The sequence below is a fragment of the Coturnix japonica genome, chromosome 2 (genome assembly GCF_054131305.1).
Source record: "Coturnix japonica strain WE chromosome 2, WE-NBRP24, whole genome shotgun sequence".
NCBI classification, from domain to species: Eukaryota; Metazoa; Chordata; class Aves; order Galliformes; family Phasianidae; genus Coturnix; species Coturnix japonica.
Window position 1 is genome coordinate 52,466,354 of NC_140664.1, and position 21,136 is coordinate 52,487,489.

Consider the following 21,136-nt stretch of genomic DNA (forward strand, 5'->3'; position numbering starts at 1 on the left):
CTGAGATGTCTTGTATAAAAACTGCTGATAGTGATTTGGGAGAAGGAAGGAAAAAAAAAGGCTGTTCTACCTAGTAGTGTAGTATCTGAAATACTGGGAAACCATCATCGCTGTTTAGGCCCACAGTTATTTATCATTCCTTTATCTGAAATGTCTACCTTACATTGACCTGGTTTGGAGATTATTTTCTTTTTCCTTCAGTGTTTTAATTAAGAATTCATTGAATAATAATATATACTGCAGGAAATTTTGATGCTGTATCATCAACAGATTCAGCATATCATCATAAATGTATGGTTAGTTTCTCTAGTTAGTGAGTTTGATTTTACTGTAGTAAAATCTAGATACTCTAGCTAAACTCTAGATACACTAGCTATTTCAGAGAAGTTGTAGTAGGAGCTATGCTGAGCAGTAACTAAGTAAACTTACTCAGTAGCGTGTGGTGGGTTTTTTTGTTTGTTTGTTTTTCTCCCCACTTCTGGTGACAATACACGGTTAGTTTATGTTTGAAGCATGAGTGTATTTATTCTTTTTAATGGTGCTGGTTAAAGATGTTAGTACCCCATCTGCTTGCTACCAATTTTGCTTGGTGGGATAGTTCATACAAATTCCTCCCCATTTGCTGAGAAAAAATGGTTTTGTCAATGAGAGCCCATCAATGTAAAGAGTTTAATCTGGCTGAATTTGCTGAGTAGATTTTTTTCTCTTTATACCTTAACTAACTAGTTCAATTAATAGGCTTTTCTGGGTGACTTTACAAGATGCCGTTCACCATTTAATATAGGTTAGTTACATTTCACTTTATTGGACAGTGATTTGTGAGTTTTTGGAATTAGTGGAAGATAATATTGTAATTATTCTAAGGTTGTAAGGCTTAGATAAGGGAATTTTTGAGAAGAATAGTTGGTTTTTCAAATGTGGTGTTCCTGAACTTCCAGTACACTGAAGCAGATCTTCAAATGTGTTCGTTAATTTACAGTCAGAGTAGAGTCAGAGACCTGAATATCCCTTTGACGGGAAGGCTCTGCTGATTGGTTATTGTAATAATTTCAGCTTAATACTATTCTGTCTTGGAGGTTGAGTTATGTAGATGTTAGTCATGACATCAGGATTTTCTAGCTACTCTTCCATTTTGTAGCATGTATGGAATGAATGCGTGTGGACATATCAGTGATTTTATCTTTGCATACTGTCAGTGTTCTCCACTTCCCTTCCTAGCTGCATTTGTTCCTCTCTTCAGGAAACAGTTCCAGAAGCAACTCATAAGGTGAAAAATATAGACCATTATGGTTTCCATCTTCTTGAATTGCCCTTCTTTTTGTGGAGATTAAATGTTGTACCTGATTTTGATGGGCTAATTTTACTCAAGGCAGACATTAAATCTTGAGAAATCTCCTGTGTCTGGTTTAGGGCCCAAACGCAACAGAAAATGTGCTTCTACTGCATTTATGAATAACACGAACTGAGTGCCTTAGGACACCTGAGATGCTCTGAAGAGACTCTGATGTTTCTTTTGTAGGGTCAAAATGCCTAGAGGACAGAGCTCTGAATGTGTGCTGATAGTATAGTGTATGAGTCCCCTCATAACTGGAATTAAATTGGCCAGAAACTGCATTAAGAGTGAAACGGCAGGATCTTACTGCTACTGTTTTTCCCTTTTCCCATTCAGCAATTTTATTAGCGTCTCTGCCCTTGACTACGTATCTTGATACCTGCAGCTCAGGACTCAATTAATGTCCTTCGGCACTGCACTACTAGTGGTGCCTTCCCTGAGAACAGACTATTAGCAGTTGTGTTATTGCAGCAGTGATGATGGGTCTGAAGACACAAAGTCGTGCTGGTAGATGAAACTTACCTCTGGAAGAAGCAGATATACTTTCCAGCTTGATCCTTTCCTTTGGGCCTGAGAGATGAGTGTGTTTATTCTTCCAGTAGAATCATCTAGTCTAATGAAAGACATCACATCACCTCTTCTTGAAGATTGCTTTTCTTCCGTAATCAGTTTGGGCTTTTCTGTTGGTCCCTCCTGTTCCTTAAGCATTCTCTTCTTTCCAGGTAGAATTTGAGATGTCTTAGAAGATGCACTTAGAAGATAAATGCAGGGTTAATTAATCTCTCTAGCAATATTAATACATTCCTCCTTACCTCATGACGGTTGCTTGCAAACTCAGTTCCTGTACTTAGAATATTGCCCTAAGTACTGAAATAAGCTTTCACGTATCAGTACAGCAGAGTGCTTTGACATGAGCTGATTTTTATTCTTTTTCCTATGGAACAAGCTTCTATGTTTTAACTTCTTTTGTTTTGTTTTGTTTTTTAAATAAAGTTAATCTTAGTAATGTGTTACATGTTAATGGGTGTTAATGAAAAAATCTGTCCTAAATTTTATCAAGTGTTGAAATTAAATAATTTAAATACTCAATAGTATTTTTTATTTACTTTACTTCTGCTCTTTTAAAAAGGTAAATAAAGTGATCATACATAAAACTTCAGCATTTGAAGCAAGCATCCCTGCATTGTTATTGTAAAAAGTATTACATTTTTTAAAGATGTGCTTAAAAATGCATGCATCTATTTTTGACATTCTTTAGCTTGCACACTCTCTCAGAGCGATTCCTTTCACAGTATTAATAGCACCTAACACTATTCGTTTTTCTGGCGTATACTAGACAGCATACAAAGCAGGCTAGATTCCTGGGGAGCAACGTAGTCTTAAACATTTGCTTTATCTCTTCATTCCAGTAGATGGCTACAGTTCACTACCAAATTGTGGCTATAATAGATTTTTTTACAGTAAGTAAATCAGAAGATGAAGGTTGAATTACTATAAATGAGTTGACCTGTACATTTTTCTTATTTCATGTGCTTAGTCATGCAGTATTCACTGTTTTCCTATGCACACCTTTTTAAAACTACAGAAAAAATGTTACAGTGCTTATTTTTTTCCTGTTGATCAAGGCTTTCTAAAATAACTAACTCCTGTATCTGTGGCAGTTCTCCAGTGTTCCTGATTTTGCTTGATGAGAAGAATTGTTATGCTCTCCCAATGCTGAAAGAACAGAATCCTTGTAAAGCTGTCTGTTAGTTTTATAAAAGTGGATCCTTTTTATTTTGCTACTGATTTTAGGCATTTTAAAAGACAACTGGCCCTTTCTTACTTGCTTTTGTGAGTTGACTTTCTCTTTTATTGAAGCGGTTGTTTTCTAGTAAGCCCTTTCAGTGTTAGGGATGAAGTAAGGACTTTAACACACAGAAAAGAATGTTTACCCTTGCATTTCATTTAAGTTATATTTTGCCTGGTTTCATTAATCTGAATCCCTATCCAGGTCTTTCTTTTTATAAACCTAATTTGCATACAACTAAGTTGATACAAAGGAATTTCTTCTAAGCCCCTGGAAAATCAGCTTGCTTCTGAAAAGCTACTCATTAGCTGTTTGAGCAGTTCTTTCAAAGGTATATCGTTCTTTTGTACCGTATGAAATGGCTTGTAGTACAACACTGAAATATTAGAAATGCATTTTGACTTTCTTTGATGGAGCGATGCTGAATTTGTCATGTAAACTAGTGAACATTTTGTTTAAATTTCGACGAGAAGGAAGTGTTGAAGCTGACTTTTGTTTGTTGTAGTCATATTTGCTGGTAAATGCTGCTACAGTCTCTTTAATTTTATCATATTACTTTCATTTTTGCCTTACTACAACTACAAGCTGAGCACAGCAGTTTAAGGTGCAGATTTTTGTTATTTTACAAATGAAAGGGCCATTTTTTGCATTAACTGCTATGCTGTGCTACCGCAATTTTAGGTCCCTTTGCAATCAACTGCCAATTTATATAGCTGGCTACAACTGCTTAATCTATTATTAATAAGCAGTGCTACTGAGCTCTACAAATGATAAAAATGGTACCAGTTTTATACAGGAATTTCATTTTCCTATCTAAACTACATACAATAACTTTATTCTCTACCATGAAGATAAATGTCTTAATTATTTATAAATTCTGTATATTTTATGTTATCGATTTAAGGATTCATTCGTTATCCCAGAAATATATTGAGAGGCCTTAGCTGTAACTAAAATATTTTTCATTTACCCATTTAGTTACGTTGCCATAATCTTAAGGGCCAAAATTTAATTTGTTTTCAAAATACTTTAAACTGAGTAGAGTATTATGGAAAATAAATGAATGCTGTGTGTTTTTTCAGTTATAGAAAGGAGTATTTTAGATGGTGAATGTAAAATCTCAGCTTTCTTGTGTGTTCAGATTTTTATTGTAGCCACATGATTTGGTAAAGGAGTTGGTCCTCCGAGAGGAAAATGTGTTTGACCCCTTCTTGAGATCATGTACAATAAGTTAATCAAGAATCAAAGATTTGAATAATGTAAGCGGTGTTAGTTCTGTCTCCTCCGGTGTTCTTGGGGCCAGGACGTGCCCAGGGCTTTGGTCCTCACCCCGTGGAAATACAGCGGTGCCTTGGAGAGTCCTGGCTGTGCATAGGACATCTCTGTTGTCAGAAGGATTGTACCCACAGGGCGATTATGGGCAGGACAAGGGATGTGCAGTAATAAGTCCCTGGAGCACTTCAGTGGGCTGTGGAAAGGAACACACACACGAATTACTAAGGCAACACTTGTCCCTCTAAGAAGGGATTGTGAGATATCAAGCAGTATTTGCTTAGAGTGTATTTCTAGCCATGTAAGCTTGTGTTTAATCACATATTTAAATTTCTTGTAACCCCCTTCAGAATTTGTTTACCTAATTATTTAAGGAGAATTTAGGGATTTATTAAGCATGCTCGTTGTTGTTTGTGAGTAATATGCTTCCTAGATTAAGCCTTTCTGCAAACGATTCGCTCGTCGCAGTAGGTTGGACATTTCTTTTCCTTTCCGCAATTTAATTTCAGCTGAATTGTTATGTCTCTCTTAGCTCATAGATTATTTCATCACACACACGCACATATATGTACAAATGTGAAAAGTTTCACTGAAATGAAGGAACGTGGAGAACCTGGGAATTGAAACTGAAAAGCCCTGCATGTTGCTGGGAGTGGCTGGCTGTGGTCGGGGCTGGCATCCAGCTGGGCTCTGCGCTGCCCTGCTCTCTCATTCCCGAGGCTTCTCGGCCTGCGCCGTCATGGTGCGGCGGCCAGACCTTTTGGTTTGGGTGCTCGCTGCTATCTCTTTCCTGCCTTGCCCAAAGAGTTTCCCAGCTGCAGCCTGCCCCATGCCCCCGCATGGCCCCACAGGCTGCCCTGGCCCCAGGGTGCCAGGGAGTGTCAGGGAAGGGGGGGGAGGCCGACGGGAATTTTTCACGCTCTCTGTGAAAATGCTGGTTTAACTTTATGGCCAGCAGCAGCGCTTCTGTGTTATAAATAGACTCAAACATCACAAAGGCATTTATCTTTATGATCTTTAGAAGGATTTAAAGGTAAAACGTGGAAGCTTTTATAAATAAAAACGAATTCTTTTTGCACAGATTGTGTATTTAGTTGTAAAGTTGCTAGCGTGTATAGTTAATAGTAAACTGATTTGCATAATTTTCATAGTAAGTGCATCATACCTGTCTGGTAAAGAGGTAAACAGTTTTAATCTGATAGGGGCTGAAAAACAGCAGCTTGTCTTTATCTAATTATTTCCTTAAAGGTTGTTCAGCAAATGTCATGTATTTTACTAACAGTATGCTTGCCTGGAACAAGACAAGATATTTACATTACAGTGCATCAAGAATCACAGCTAAAGTGCAATTGTCTTTAAAATGCATTTTGATAGCTAAGTGAGTTTAGATTCCGTATGGTGGTATGCCATAATATTTATCGAAATTGGAAAAGTCTCTTTAAAGGGTGATGCAAACAAAATTACACTCTTTTCCTTACCTTTCCTTATTTTTTTTTGTGTGGGTTCCCCCCCCCTCCCGATTTGAGGAGCTTATATTTAAATTAGATAAGCATAGTTAGAAAGCACTTGTGAATTCTGTCCTTTCACCTGGAGAGTTGAAAAAAAATAAAATAAAAATCGTAGCAAGTATATTAGGGTGGCTGACATCAGGTCTACATTATATGTTTGTTTGCCTGGGGTGCTCTCATAAAAAATAAAGCAGAGCTTTATGCAGTTATAGTGCGCACTAAATTTGTATTCAGCAGCCATAAATAAAATATTTAAGTCTTTCCAAAGAAAAACTGTTGTTTTGAGATATTTGCAGGCCAAAAAACTTGCTGCTGTTGTAAAGGGTAGAGGGCTTTTTCTTTCTTTCTCTCTTTCTTCTTAGCCTTTGTTTTTTAATGATAGTTGCTGCATACTTCGTTACTGCTGTTGCCTGTCCGAGAGCATGGAGGATACAAAGGAGGTTCTTTTTGTAAAATATGTGTTCAAAAAATCAGAGAGAAAAACCAGCCTGTTATGCTGCAGTGTATTTTGGTTGTGAGTAAGCAAACTGGATTCCTAATGATTTCATAAGAATTTAATATTGTGTGTTTTACAGATGGAAAAATGTTGATAAATTTAGGTTAATTTCAACTCTATTTATGGAAGCACTTATGCATTTTTTAAAAGAAACAGAGTTTTCTTAAATTATGAATAACTTGGAAAAGGGTCTGTTGTTTATTTTATTTTAAATATTAGATTGTCCCTGTGCGAAGCAGAAAGGGTATTATGTAGAACACTGCTTATGGAAACAGCAAACTAGTAAATCTATGCTGCGCTAGAGTAAAATGCTGCATTATTCTGATAATATTTGACTTTTGCACAATATTTAAATGAACATTAGTATAAATAGGAATGCTTAACTAAAACACAAGTTCATTGTGTAGGCTAATGCATTACTCTTGTCTGTTTGTACATGAATGAGCAATTATTCTAAAAAGTTTATACATGTGTTCCAGTGACAAAAGTTGTATTAAAGCAAACTGTTCTGATAGTGGTGACAGAAGACGTGGTTGATGGTCGTGTTTGAGAAGTAAACGGGCAAAATATTTGTGGATCTCTTAATGATTACAGTTCTTGATAGCTTTCATAAGAGTGCACGTAATTTGTGACAACTCCAATAAAAAAACGTGGCAGCAAAACTTTCTGAGTTAGCGGCAAAGTAAATGGGGCAGGTTTTGCATTTTGAACAGAAATCTTATGAACTGTGATTGAATTTGTCGTGAAAGTGTGTCAGAATTAATAAAGTATTTACGTGCAAGGTTGCTGGGCTTTGCAGACTGTTTAGGGCTGAGGATTGGTTAACATGAAAAGTCATTTCTGTGCATTTGGTGCTAGACAGCAAAGGACAAATGTACTTCTGTGCGTTTTGGATCATAATGCCATTTCTCATTTCAAACCATTTTTGTCAGGACACCAGGCAAAACAATGATGCTTTGAGGACGTAATTAAAGATATTGTTCAAAGAACAACTTTCTGCATATTTGAATTATTACTGTCATCAAAATCATACAAATATGGAAATATGATTGCCAGAAGCACATAAATCAATGATCAGCATGGCCTCAAAATCCAATAAATATGTAGAGTTAAATACTTTAAAATGCAAATTGCATCTGATAATTTGCATATGGTAGAATTTAAAGGAAATTTTGTTGCTTAACAACCTCTAAGGTAGCAGTTAGGGCTACGGGTAAACATAGATTTTTTTATTCATCGTTGGTCAAGTTGCAAGATTTGATAAATGATAGGAGACTGCTTTCCTTGCTTAAAATGACTGCATTCTTTACTGAATCCTGAAACTGCCTTGAAGTCATCTGAATAATTAAGAGTTAATTATTCTTCATCCATCTAAATCAGAAAAGGACAGATTTAGGGAAGGAATTTATAATTTTTGCCTCACGTCCTGTCATGTCGTAATGTGATAAACTAAACTGACTCCAAATAATATCTAGTGACCTTATAGTAATTACGCCTCACAAAACATTTTGGTTGAAATTTTTTAATTGCTTCCATCGATTCCAGAAAGTACATGTTAACAGACTCTGAAGTTTAATTGTGTTCAGAAGAAGGCAATGTAAGATTCGTGCTCCGTTACTATTCTCCATTCATTTTACCTGGGTGGATACTGTACGAGTTATCTTACATTTTTTATTCTCTGATGATGCCTCTTTCCTTGTTTCTACTGTTTTTCTGTTGTTTCTTTTTAAACAAGGTTTTATTTTAAAGAAAAATGCATGTCTGTATCAAGAATATATTTGTTTTGTTTTGTTTTTGAAGCAAACTTCCTAAGTTTAGCAAAGCCAATGATTTGTCAGTGACATCAGTGACAAGTTTGCTTTCTTAAGGAAAAAAACTGCCTCTGAAGTATGGGCACAGAGAATTGCCTGGCATCTGTCCCCCTGTTAAAAAAAAAGAAAGAAAAAAAGGACAGTTTCCAAATTCAGAATTGAAGCCTCTTTATATTGACTAATTTCAAGGCAGAAAAACATTTTTTTCAAGAAGGAGGCTTTACGAATGTTTACTGATCACAGGAGAAATTGTAATAAAGAAATCAATATGCATGATCCCTTTTCATGTAGTACAACAAGGTTACACTGTTAGGTTAAGTACAGGCTGCATTCCTTTTCAGAAAATCAATTTGCTGTATAGTGTGCAACAGCAAGTCTCTTCTGAAGGAGTCATTTTATGTTGTGTGCACAGTAAATTCTATACTGACGCTTTCAAAGAGTGTTGACTGATTAAAAAAGAAGAACCAGTAAGAACAGAAACATTAGAAGAGTATTATCATCTTCGAGTAATTGCTTCCATCCTAATTTTTTAATTTCTTTCTAAGAAACAGTCATAAAATGTACCCTTACATATCCTTTAAATTATTAATACTGTAGAAGTGGTATTGTGACGTTTTCAAAACCCTTTTTAATTTTATTTTCTTAATAGCAATAGAATAACATACAATTTCAAATACTGTAGATTTAATGTAGTGTATTATTTGCTGAATTCGGAAGGTGTTTCTTGTGGTGGTGGTGATATTTTCTTTCATGTATGTGGGGTTTTGTTTTGTTTGGTTTTTTTTTGGTCATTATTTTAGAACTTGGCTGTTCTGTACCTAAGAGAAAGAAATATCAAAGTCTTTTCAGATGTTACAGTTATATATGTGTTTAAACCCTGATGGAGCTTGCAAAGGTGCACAAAGTTTTTATAAAGATGATCTGTTACCTGCCCAGATTCCGAACAAAACAAGCAGTGCATAGAGAGGGGGGAAAAAGTTAGTAACTGTACTCAACCTCCTTAGACATAACGTGGCTTAAAAGCCAGTTTTTGTAAGGAAAATATATGGAAACGTGGTTTATTTTCAGATCTTGTTTTCTTAGAACATAAAATTATGTCTTTTAAAATGCTTTGACCATTTTTGATGCAACTGTTCAATTGTAAAGACAATCTTTTGCTTTTTGTGTGTTTTTTACTGAACAGTTCTTGATGGACTCTGACTTTTCCTTTTATTTCTGTCAACCCAATTACAGTACATTAGAGCGCACCCTGATCCTACTTGTTTGCCTGTTATCCAGTGTATATGTTTAACTCATAAGCATGTTCGTTTAGATATTTCAGTCTGATCATGCCGAATGTCTTGCAGCAACACATATTGATGTCCACAGAACATCAGATTTTTGCAACCTTACTTATTCACTCTAGAAATCGTAGCATAAAAAGATGGATGGTTTTGATTACTTATGAGCTGTTGAATCTGAAAATTCTTATTTTCCATTTTTTTTTGCTTCTTTGTTAAAGTTGATCGTTATTATTATTCCCTAAATAAATCCAGATTTTAACTGGACATAATTTAGTTCATTAGATTTTGTGTTACTTATATCAGAGGAATAGCTGGAATTTGTGTTCGAAATCTGGCCAGACTGTGTGTTTATTTAGACCCACAGTAAAAATATTGTTTGTAAAAATTTCATTTTTTATCTTAAAAATAAATGATTCACTTTCCAAAGTAGGATGGCACGTCACATTTTCTAGTGTTAGAAAAACACTTAGCTAATGATGTAGCTATTTCCAAGCATTTTATGCAAGTTTAAAAGATTTGCTTCCTGCTAGGCTTGAAAGGAAATGAGCCAAAAGATTGCCGGTATTTAGTTTTTTTCTGGTCACAAAAATGCATGCATTTTTGTTTAGATATACCTCTGTTTAGAAACTTTAGCTTTATGTGTTTTTCCAGCATTCTTGTTTAGAATCTGAATTGCCCAAACAACAATGTGTAAACCAAGCCAGGCATAGCAGCAGACAGAAAAATACATTCAACTAGTGGGATCATGGATTTGTTTGATTCAGGTAATTGAAAGTGTTTCATACTATTATTGCAACTTGAAGGCTTGTTTAACTGTCTAGCTGTCAGTCAGTTTGGAAGGTGAAAAGTATTCGATTGTCACTCTGTCAGTCAATAGAGATGAGAACTGTCTGCCTAATGGATTTCTTTACGTAGATGTCTGCATGGAGGTAGAAGTAAAATCAATGTGTTGTCATGTGCAAGTGCGCTGCATCAAACTGCCAGGTGAAATGCAACTGTATTTCTGTAATGTCTACATCCTTGTATTGTTTGTGGAAGACAGACAGATGCTCCCTGTATTTACAGATAAGGAGCTCTATGTGGTCACACGTGAGGGTTTATTTTTGAACATTTTATAAATTCTTGGATCTATTTCCAGTTGTTTCAGAGATATATTTTTTTTCCTTTTGTTTCATCAAGTTGAGGATCAAATCTTATAAACGAGATTCCACTTCTTAGCCCTACTGAAGGCAGCAGGCTAATATGAAAGGTACAGAATCCAGAAAAGCATTGCTATAACCACATTTCGTTTTGTGATATTTATGCATGTGCTCTTTTTGATAATTAAAATATTTAGCTCTTCAGCCACTGCTGTAGGGGGGAAAAGAAAAAGGAGCAAGAGCTAATTCCTGTCTAAGGAACCCAACTGTGAGTAATAAAAGCCATTAGAAGCAGAGACTGGTAGTAAAACAGAAGATAGGACTTTGAAAGAAACATCACAGTTTGGTTATAGGCAAGTAAAATAAAAAGCTTTCTTAGGTGAGGATGGCTCCTGGGAGCTGGAGGTAGGGCTGTGAATTACCTGCGACAGTTTTTAAATGGAGTGAATACTTCCAGTTATTACAGTTGATGCAGGAATTCCACTAATAACATTCCCAGTTTTTCCCAGGGCAGCAGCTCCTGTGTAGGGATTCTGGAGGAAAAAAAACCTGTGATGTTAGTAACTGAAGATCACTCTGTGTGTGTGTGTGGGGAGTGGGGGTGATGTTTTTGGTCTGGCTTTCTTTTACAGAGGAAACAAAACATGCTGTAGTGCATAAAACATGCATCACCATTACAGTTTAAACTTTGGGCTTATTGGAAAGTCAGTGCCATAATTGTCTACCAGTTTTGAACTGAAGATTCAATCAGAAGAGTTGGCAGCAGGAAGAGGTGGTCTTTTGTGGACAGTTTTCTTGACAAAGGTGTTTTACTCTGAGTGCACTGAATGTATCAGAATACTTGGATGTCCTCTGTCAGACTATTATTATGAAGATGAAAATAAGTTTTGTTGAACTGAAGATGTTTCCAGTTTGTACCACGGGTTTATTAGGAACTGGTCAAAAGAAAAAATAATGGTGGTGGAGAAAATGATGTTGCAGAGTTAGGAATAGAAGTAGCTGTCAGGTGCTGAATGCACAGCCAAAAAGGTGTGCCTGTATCCTGGGCACATACTGGGCAGGAAGAAAACCAGATCTATTTTGTCTGTTTCCAGTGAGGGTGTACTCTTTGTGCTATGCAATGAGGTGAGGGAAGAATAGAGGAAATGATGATTTTAGAAAGCTGTCGTTCATTTTGAGTCAATTTAAAACGAATCTGCGAAGATACCACAAAGAAACTCGTAAGCTCCTGGCCTTAGCGGGTTAGCAAGTGTGAGCTCTGAATCAGATACAGTTGAGAATTAAGTTAGCAACATAAAGACATACAAACAGTGTAATACCGGATGCTGAAACTATTTGTCTGAGCATCTGTTACAGAGCCAGTGCTTCTAGCTTGAGTCTGTTTTTTTGTGACAGAGCTGGATATTTTGAAGAATTAAATGGTTTTTTTTTAGTCTATTTTCTTCTCAAGCATATTTTTATTTGTTGTGTAGCTTTCTAAACTTCTAACTTAAATGCTTTGTGTTCATTAGTCATGAAAATATAAAATGCATAAAATATAAAGTGTAATCTTTTGAGTTGATGGATTTTTAGAATGTTTTTTACTCACTTTTCCCATTATTCTTATAATAATATCTCTTCCTTCTGGATCATCACTGTGATCTATGTAGTTCAGATTTCTGTCTCTTGATTTTTATTCTTTATTTTTCCCTCCAGACTTTGAATCTCAGAGTAGCACTCAGTACATTTTACTGTGAATCATTAGATAAAAAGTGGCTTATAGGAAAAAATTATTTTCGGTAGACGTATGAAGTGAACTTAGATAAGCATGATTGTATAGTATGGAAAAGCTGGCAGTAGTCAGTAGAAGCTATAGTGTGATATCAATTATGGGGTCAAACTATGAGTGTTTATTGAGATCCCAGCAGCAAGAGAAGGATCCATTTTGTGTGTTTCCTGTGTAGAGAGGTGCTTTGTGTTCCTTAATAGTACTTCATTTCTGATATTAAAAGATAATGTATCTGTTCTTAGCATTGCTCAGACAGTTTAATTACCACCTAAGTTCAGATATTATTCCTTGTCAGATCTATAAAACTGCAGTCTTCCAGATGCAGAGATATCTGCCTGTTAGGGGTTGCTGATAGCCTTGCCTGAAAAGTGTTTATGCTTTGTAGGAATAGAATAGGCAATAGAAGATGTTTAGCCAGAAAATGTGAAAGGGAGGTAGGTGCTTGTAGAATGTGGGCAGAGGGAATATAAGCCTTCTGGTGACTCACCACTGCTCTAGCTTGGAAAGACTGCTGGTTTGACTCTGAGCACATTCAGGAATTTTGGTTTTAAGTGATGTGTCATATATTGGGGATCCTATTGTTTACTGGATGTATTGCTGGGAAGATCTTCTGCACCTCTGTGCCCAACTGTGTTTTTCTCCCTCACGTTGCTGTGCCCAAGATACTGTTTTCTGCACAAACAGCAAAGGAAAAAGTATTAGTGGCTGTTATTTTTAGACTCCTAACCAAACAATGTAATTTAGACATTAAAGGCATACTAGGAAGTCAGTAGAGATGTGGATCCCTCCCAATAGAAGCATAGAACAAGAGCTTGTTTTAGAGGTTTGGTTATAGAACCACATTCTTTCCATTGGCCATGGGAATCCCAGACAAATCAGCCTTCTGACTTAGAGAAAGCTCTTTCCTGCCTAAGGCAGGAAACCTGGATAACCAGGGTCTTCACTTTTCCTCTCCTCCAACTGACTACTGATGTGTAACTAAGCTGTTGTTCCCCTCCCTAGGGAACTTCAGGCCATGGACTGTCCTCCCTTGCCTTTCCTTTCCCCTTGTCAATCAAACAGGCAATTTGCAAGCCGTATTGATTGGAGGTTTGAAGGTTTTTCTTGAGTGAATCTCAAGCTACTAAGCTTGATAGCTAAACATGCCCTTCTTTGCTATTCCAGTTGACTGTCACCTGTCACAGTGCTGCAGTGTGGATTGGTTTCTATATAAAGAAAGTGAAATGGTTCATAGGATATGCTGGAAAAACCTTGTAGGCAGCAATTTGCTTTTTCACTTTCTTCTTGTTTCCTCTGTTGGAATAATTCCAAAGAAAATGCATTGGTCATGCAAGTCTCTTTGCATCACTCTTGGTGAGATTGATTTGGCATTAAAATCTATTTTGTGTAACTCACTGATGTTTCTTGTCTTAGTATGAATAGAGTTCTCAGATGCATAACATCTTTAAAGCTATCCACTTGTTCTTAAGGCCATATCATACTCCGGGAGAGAAATTCAGGATTCAGATTCATTTCAGTTCCTATTAAGAGCAAAAATATCTTTCTGTTCACTTATTGAAGTGAATCAAAAGTCAAAGGCAGTCAAAGGTGGTTAAGATCTGGAAGAAATTGTTACAAAATCTGTTGAACTTTAACAGCCATGCATTTTGTCAGAAGGATATTCACTTTGAAAGATGTTTCTTGCAGGAACAGCTTGTTGGTGATTCTTTTTTTTCTTGAGGTATTGGCAGATGAGCTCTGGCAATTTTTAAGAGATTTCCAGCCCCCATCAGTAAGTCAGTAGAGGCAAGCTTACGCCAGCTTCTGAACTGCAGTTGTTTACAATCCGTCATATTAACGTAAACCACCACTGACTTCAGTTTAAGTGAATATGTAGCACTGTGAAGTCAGTCCTTCTGTCACATTTATTATATGGCCAGTAAGGTTTCTGACAGGGGTGCTGCAAATGCTTGAGTCTGGGAAGGCTCTTAGTCCCAAAAATCCACCATCAATCAATAGACAGTTCTCTTGCACTCCTATTTCTATCTGTGCATTTCTTACACTGCAGCAGCATGGAGATGGCCATTCTAGATTGCTGTGCTTATTAGATTTCTCATTTTGATTTTGAATTTAGCAGGTGATAGCATCTTGCGGTCAGTGGTCAGTACACTGAAGGGCACGACTACTGTTCTGTGGGACCTAGGCAGGATGGACAAGTGAACCAACTGGAGCCTCATGAAGTTCAAAGAAAGACTAATGAAAAGTCCTCTGGGATGGAATTACCCCAGGACATGCTGGACTCTTTACTTGCTAGAAAGCGGCTTTGCAGAAAAAAAAAACCACCCTGATTCTGGCTGACAGTGAATTAGACGTGAGTCAGCATTGCGTCCTTGCAGCAAAGAAGGCCAACTGCATGCTGGGCTGTTTTGGCAGAAATATAGCCAGCAGGTTGAAGAAAGTGGTTCTTCCCCTCTGTTTGTGTTTGAGATCATATCTAGAATACTGTGTCTCATTTTGGTCTCTCTAGTACAAGGAGGACTTCAACAAATTGGAGTGGAGTCCAGCAGAAGGCCACCACGCTGGTCCCTGGCTCCCTGAGAGATGGGCAAGGAGAAGCTGGGTGAGCACAGCTTTATGAAGAGAGGGCTGTTCACAACCACCAAGGGTCAAACATGGGGAAGGCAGAGCTGAGCTCTTCTTGAAGGTGTGCAGGTGAGCTCTGGAAAACAGGATTGCATGAGAGCTTGCTCCCAGCATAGACATGGAAACTGCAAAGATATTTCCATAGCTACTTGTCTGTCACCTTAGCCTGCTAGTGGTAAGACTGTTATTGAATTCATCGTCTGTCCCCTGGAAGATAAAAGAGCCAGTCCATTCCTGTTTCTTCCCTTCATTGTGCTCTTCATATTGTAGCTTTACTTGTTTTATGGTATTTTTCTTAGAAGACATTATCTAGACTCATTCGTAATACTTGACAGAAAAACTGTTCTCCTTTTATATATCTCTCCTTCCCAACCTGACTGGGAGAAGTCAAACTGTTCCAACATGATTTGGAATGAGAAGTGAACAACTGCTGCATCTATCCATGTGAATGAGAAACAACTGGCAACTGGTAAGTGGAGAAAGGTATTTTTTACAGACTTTGAAGCTGATGAAGAGCCCCATGGAGAATAGTTGAACGAGAGAAGAAAATTAAGAGAGTGGTGAGGAATGTTCTACTAAGCAAGAGTGCTTGATGTCTTCTCCGCCTTCAACATCTACTAGTGACAAAGATCTATAGCTTCTCCAGTGATATCCTAGCTATCTTGGACATACTAGGGAGGTACTATCTTGTTCTGGAGAAGAAATGGAGGAGCCTGGAAATAACTTCTGGATTTATAGTTAATATTCCTGTATATATATGTGTGTGTGTGTGTTTTTTCATTATTATTAGATAAAAGCTTTTTATCTGCTTTGTAGATCGTCTGTAGCAGTATTTCTTCTTTCCTTGCAAATATGATAGGTTTGATCAGTTCATGTTTATTCTTTCTTGAAATACCAGTTCAGGATTCAAGCATATTATTTAATACTTATTTACTGGGTCTCACTAAGACCATGTCTGCATAGTATTGGTGTGTAGTAAGTAAGTGCTTAGTGGGGCTTTCCAATGTAAAGTTCATTAAAAGGTAGCATCTCACTTTCAGGAAAGTTAGCAACGAGCTTCATTTGAACAGCAAACTTTCGTTCTTCATTTCTTTTTCATATCTCCTGTGTTTTTCTTAGGAGGTCTCTTTGTACATGCTTGAAAGGATGAGACTTCTTAGTTATCTAGAAATAACTAAACTCTTCAATAAGTTGTGACAGTTATTTGTAGCATATAGTCCCAACTGTAAAGGTGGATATGTCTAAATTGAGGCTGTCGAAAGGGATTGTGAATTGCATTTCACAGTTCTATAAGAACATGTAGACATGTCTCTCTGAAGACCTCAGTACTGGTATTACATGGAACTGCTGAGCTGCTTGCTGAGGCTCCCTATGCTTGCATCATTTATTACAACATTACTACTTATTTATGTTCTGATACTAACTTAAATGTCCATTTTGTTTTGTAGATTTTACAGGCTTTTTCCATGGTACTCAGCCCTTTCATAGCACTCTGTTTCACTCTCCAGTGACGGGGGTGTTTTTGAATGTCTAAAGAATGGCTGAAGGTTACTACCTTAGTTTGACTTAGTTTGCTTTGTGTTAACTATAGCTATCTGACTGCAGGGGAATCTTTTGAGGTTCTTCATGCTTATTCAACTCAGCCATTTATTTCCTTGGGATTTTCTAAGTGTGATGGGCTGGAGCTGAATATGTTTTTGTTGCTCACATGTACAGAGATATGGTAAATATACTATGCTGTTCAACGTACAGTTGAGACTTTGAGTTCTTGAAACATTTCAGCAAATCCATGTAGTGGAAATGATGTTTTTCTGAGTACACTCAGATCCTATGTAAGATGTTGCAGCTATAGATTCTGAAGCATTTTACAAAATAAGTAAATTTAACTTCCACTGTGTAGATATGAAGACTGTACAGGCAGAAGTGATTTGCTTTATCTATCAGGCTCCAAGAATGAAACCTGAATTTCTTTATTTTTACTCTTGTTCCTTATTCATCGAACGATACTATTTTCCTTAAATAGTAATTTTTCCCCCAAAGTTTTATAAATTATTTGGATAGCCTAATAAATATGCATGCTCTAAAGTACTCAAACTGTTCCTTTTCATCTGGCACAGCATGGAGTTAGCAGTTTTATCCTTAATCTACCCACAAAATATGTGACTACTGTGTTCAATTTATACAGGGCCCTATTCTTAGGTTGTATTGCAGTATATGAAAATTGATTGGCTTTTTTTTTGTCCTTGAAATTCATCACTCTTAGTTTAGAAAAAGGGATGGAGGGGCAAGTAAGAAGGTTCTAAATGTGCTCGTACTGTACTGGTTCTTTAAGGGCTTCAATTTTTACTTGATGAAGAAAGCTAAAATCGAGTTCCTTTAGTTAAAGTTGCTTTTACCAGCTTACATGAATTTAAGTTTTTTGCTTGTTTCCCAAAATAAATAAAATACTTGTATGGAACAGGAGAAGTATATTAAATCATTATTATTGTTTCAGTCAGAATTTCTCCACAATTGTGTTTGTGAAGGCAATCTATTAATTCTGTGCATAGTGATTATATAATAAAATTGCATGAATTGTTGAGTTTTGCCAGTTAAAGAAATATACTGGGGGAAAACAGTTCACATTACAAGTTCCAGTTATAAGCCATGTTCAAGATGCAGTTCTTCCCTGTGTCTGCGATCCCAGCTTGGTAGTGGTTGAGTGCATGTAACTCCTTGTCCTGGTAGATGGATGTGAAGGCGCCTTGTTACAGTGAATGTGGGACTTGATGGAATGCCCATAGGTTCTGTTCGGATAAGGTGGTCTCATTACTATTGAGGTCTAAAGGTTGCCATCTACTTCAAACCTAAGGAGCCTTCTTTGTGTATATGAAAGCTACCAAGGATAGTTTCAGATTTCCTGTACATTTATGAAGTGCCGTAAGTTGATGACTTGGTGTATCTGATCTGCTGTATGAGTGCTTGGTGCAGAGTTTGAGTCATAAAATAATTGATTCGAGCATTTTAGTGCAACTCCTCAGATTTGTCTTTCTGCACTTTGGAAATAAAGTCTTCAAGGATGAGAGGGAGGTGCAGTGTTTCTTTTTGCCACTAAATTGCAGTTTATATCTTTTGACAACTTGCTTCTGTGACAGGATTACAAAAAGAAACATAAAGAAACAGATCCAATCTGTTCTGAGGCCTTGGAAAGTTCTTGTATATTTATTATCCATCATAATGTAAAAAAACCCAAAAACTTAAACAAACCAAAACAAATGAAAAAAACAACACCAAAAAACAACCCCAAAGGGCTGTTTCTTGTTTTGATCTGAATTCAAATATTGCTGCACTTCGCATTCACGTATGATCCATAGCTATTTACTTAATATTTAATAATTGCATGCACAGACTGAAGTAGACAGTGTAAATATTTACACAGAAAGTCAGGTTTTTTGGACCTGTGTAGTATAGGAGCTATCAACATGATGGGTTTTGTATTTTGTAGAGTCTTATCGTATTTTATAGTAGGTTTGTTAACTTGCAGATTAGTCTGATTAGATTTGGAAGTATTTATTTGTAATTGCATGTCCTTTTATCAAAAGCCTTTTGACCCAGTGTATCAAAACTGGACTTATGCTTTATGTCATCTAGACTATGGCAATATAGTTCTCTCTCTGCTCTTCCCCTCGACTGCTGAGTTCTGGCTACCGCAACACATAGGTGACTGGTTGCTCTGTGAGGTGTTGGTCTAGATGTGGCACACATCACATCCTGCCTTTTGTGGAGCTGGTAGGGGAGGTGAAGGATATGATTCAGAGCTGGAATATCCTCTGGGATACTGGAAAGCAAGGACAGGTTATTTTGTGGAAAGAGAAACAGACATGACAGGGCTGTCTACAGAGAAAGAAAGTGCAAAAAAGCAGTGACAGAAAAAAAACTTTCTAAACTTACACTGTCACCTTAATTCTGAAGTCAACTCTTATCTTACCAAGAGTTATTAAGCTTCAGGTGTTTTTTTGTTTGTTCTTTTCTAATTTCTTCTTTAAGTAGGTTTACAACACAATGGCCAAGTAAACAGTTAATTCTTTTTTTCTTTCTTTTCTTTTTTTGTTGAGCAGAGATTCTTGGTGGCTTGGGACTTGTAGCGTTGATAACTAAATTCCATTTCAGCTAAATAAGAACACATTAATAAAATGTTTTTGGATTCTAGCCTGTAATTTTTTCCATTTACAGATCTTTTCTTTAGGTCGTCTACAGTTTTAAAGGGACTGCTCTGAAAGTAATGTTTCCTGTTTTATTATGTTGGACCACAGGACCAGAGGTGGATGTTGGTGGTATGGCATTCAAGGCTTAGCCTTCCCACCAAAACACAATTGCTATGTTGCTGTGTGACAGATGGCAGCAGAAGGGGCAGTTTTGACAGAATGGCATCTGAGGTACTTGTTGAGTTCTTTGCCTCATTCTTCATTGGCAGCCAAAATTCTTATATTTCTCACATTCCGGAATCTCTTGGTGGGAACTGTGGGAGCAAACTGACCCCCCTAAGACCGAAGGAGTCAGAGATTGCCTCATGAGACTAAATGTGAGTAAGTCTGGATGACATGCACCCCATGGTCATTAGGGAGCTGGCTGAGCCACTTTGCATTGTACTTGAAAAGCGGTGACTGTCAGGAAATGTCTCTGGTGATAGGAAAAATGGAAACATCACTCCCATTCATAAGAGGGGAAGGAGAACCCAGGGAACCCAGGGAACTACAGACCAATGAGCCTCACCACTGTGCCTGGGAAAATCAAGGAACATCTGCCTTGGATGTCAAGGAACATCCTCCTGGAAGTTGTTTGGATGGTGGTACAGATTTCTTGATCCTTCTGGAATGCAGGGATTCAGTGGCACTGCATTCCATATATTTTGGGCTTACAGGGTAGGATGAAGCCTGACAAATTGTTTCCCATTTGTCTTTGTTCCCATACAGCTGCACACACTGTAATAATTAGTTGATCAATGTGGTTATTTTATTTACAGCTGTGAAGTAATTGCCATGACAGACTGGGACTGTTAAGCCATGCTACTTTTGTGTCCACTGGTCAACAGTGGAGGCTTCAGAGAAAGAAGCGAGAAGCTTCCTAGTCTTTGCTTAGAGTTTTGGATTAAAGTCAGGAACATTATACTGAATAGATGTCTGAAAGTTAATAGAGCTCTGTATATTTTTGTTGCCCCATATAAATGTCTAATCCTTTTTTCAGTCTCACAAAGTCTTCACCCTTAATGACATTTTGTAGTAGCAGTTAGTTCCACTGTCTAATTATGAATTGTATGATAGAGTATTGCCTATTTATAATGTTTAAATTTCAGTGGAAGTCCCTTGTGCTAAGAGTTGCAGAGAACAGAAGCTTTCCTTACTTTTCTGCCTTAAGGGCTGTGTGACTAATCTATTTCAGGGATTTGCCTCTCATAAGAGAAACTCAGCTGCACAATATTTAAATTAAAGTTTCCGAGAGTTTTTTGCTGGCTAATTACAAAGCCATTGTAATGAAACTTGAGATTCTAGTGTCATTTATCTCTTACGTTTGAGAGAATTTGGCTTTAGTATTTTAGTCAACAGTAGATTAAATTTTATTATCAGAATGATACTTCAACAGTGCTAGTTACTACACCCAGGCAGGGCTCTGAGCTTGTGTAGATCCCTGCAAAAAAAACCCCAGTAAGTCAATAGATGACTTCTTCTGAACTTGGATTTCAGAAGTTGCTCAAAGGCTGTGGCACTGTATATTCTCTGCACAAGTCAATGAAATGTATTTATGCATCTCACTGGAAGCATGGCCAGTAGTTAATTTCTCCATATATATATGTGTATGTGTGTGTGTGTGTGTGTGTGTGTGTGTGTGTGTGTATATATACATATATATATAATCTGGATTTTACTACAGGATAGCTGCAGGTGAGACAGAACTAATTTAACTGTAAAGAATAAATACATCCTCATGGTTCTTCTGAACTTTGCATATAGGAGATCTGCTCTGAAAGTAGTGCCTTCTATTTTATTCTGTCATTTCTGAACATCAGAGGTGGGTGTTGGTGGTATGGCAGTCAAGGCTGAACCTCCCCACCAGCACCCCATTGCATGTTGTTGCCATG

General features: G+C 37.1%; 1 protein-coding gene across 11 annotated transcripts in view; it reads left to right on the plus strand.

Moving 5' to 3' along the window:
• ZNF407 (zinc finger protein 407) overlaps positions 1-21,136 on the plus strand; it is a 329,424-nt gene that overhangs the window by 48,112 nt on the left and 260,176 nt on the right. Inside the window, exons 4-5 of one of the 11 annotated variants that reach the window (XR_014943442.1) lie at positions 14,906-15,090; positions 15,409-18,256. The exons of 8 other annotated variants lie outside the window; for them this stretch is intronic. Coding sequence is in view for 2 of the 3 variants with exons in the window: in XM_085539787.1 (XP_085395913.1) it covers positions 14,906-15,002 (97 nt within the window). In the remaining variant the exon portion in view is untranslated. 2 more of the 11 variants (XM_085539787.1, XM_085539790.1) reach the window with 2 other exon arrangements.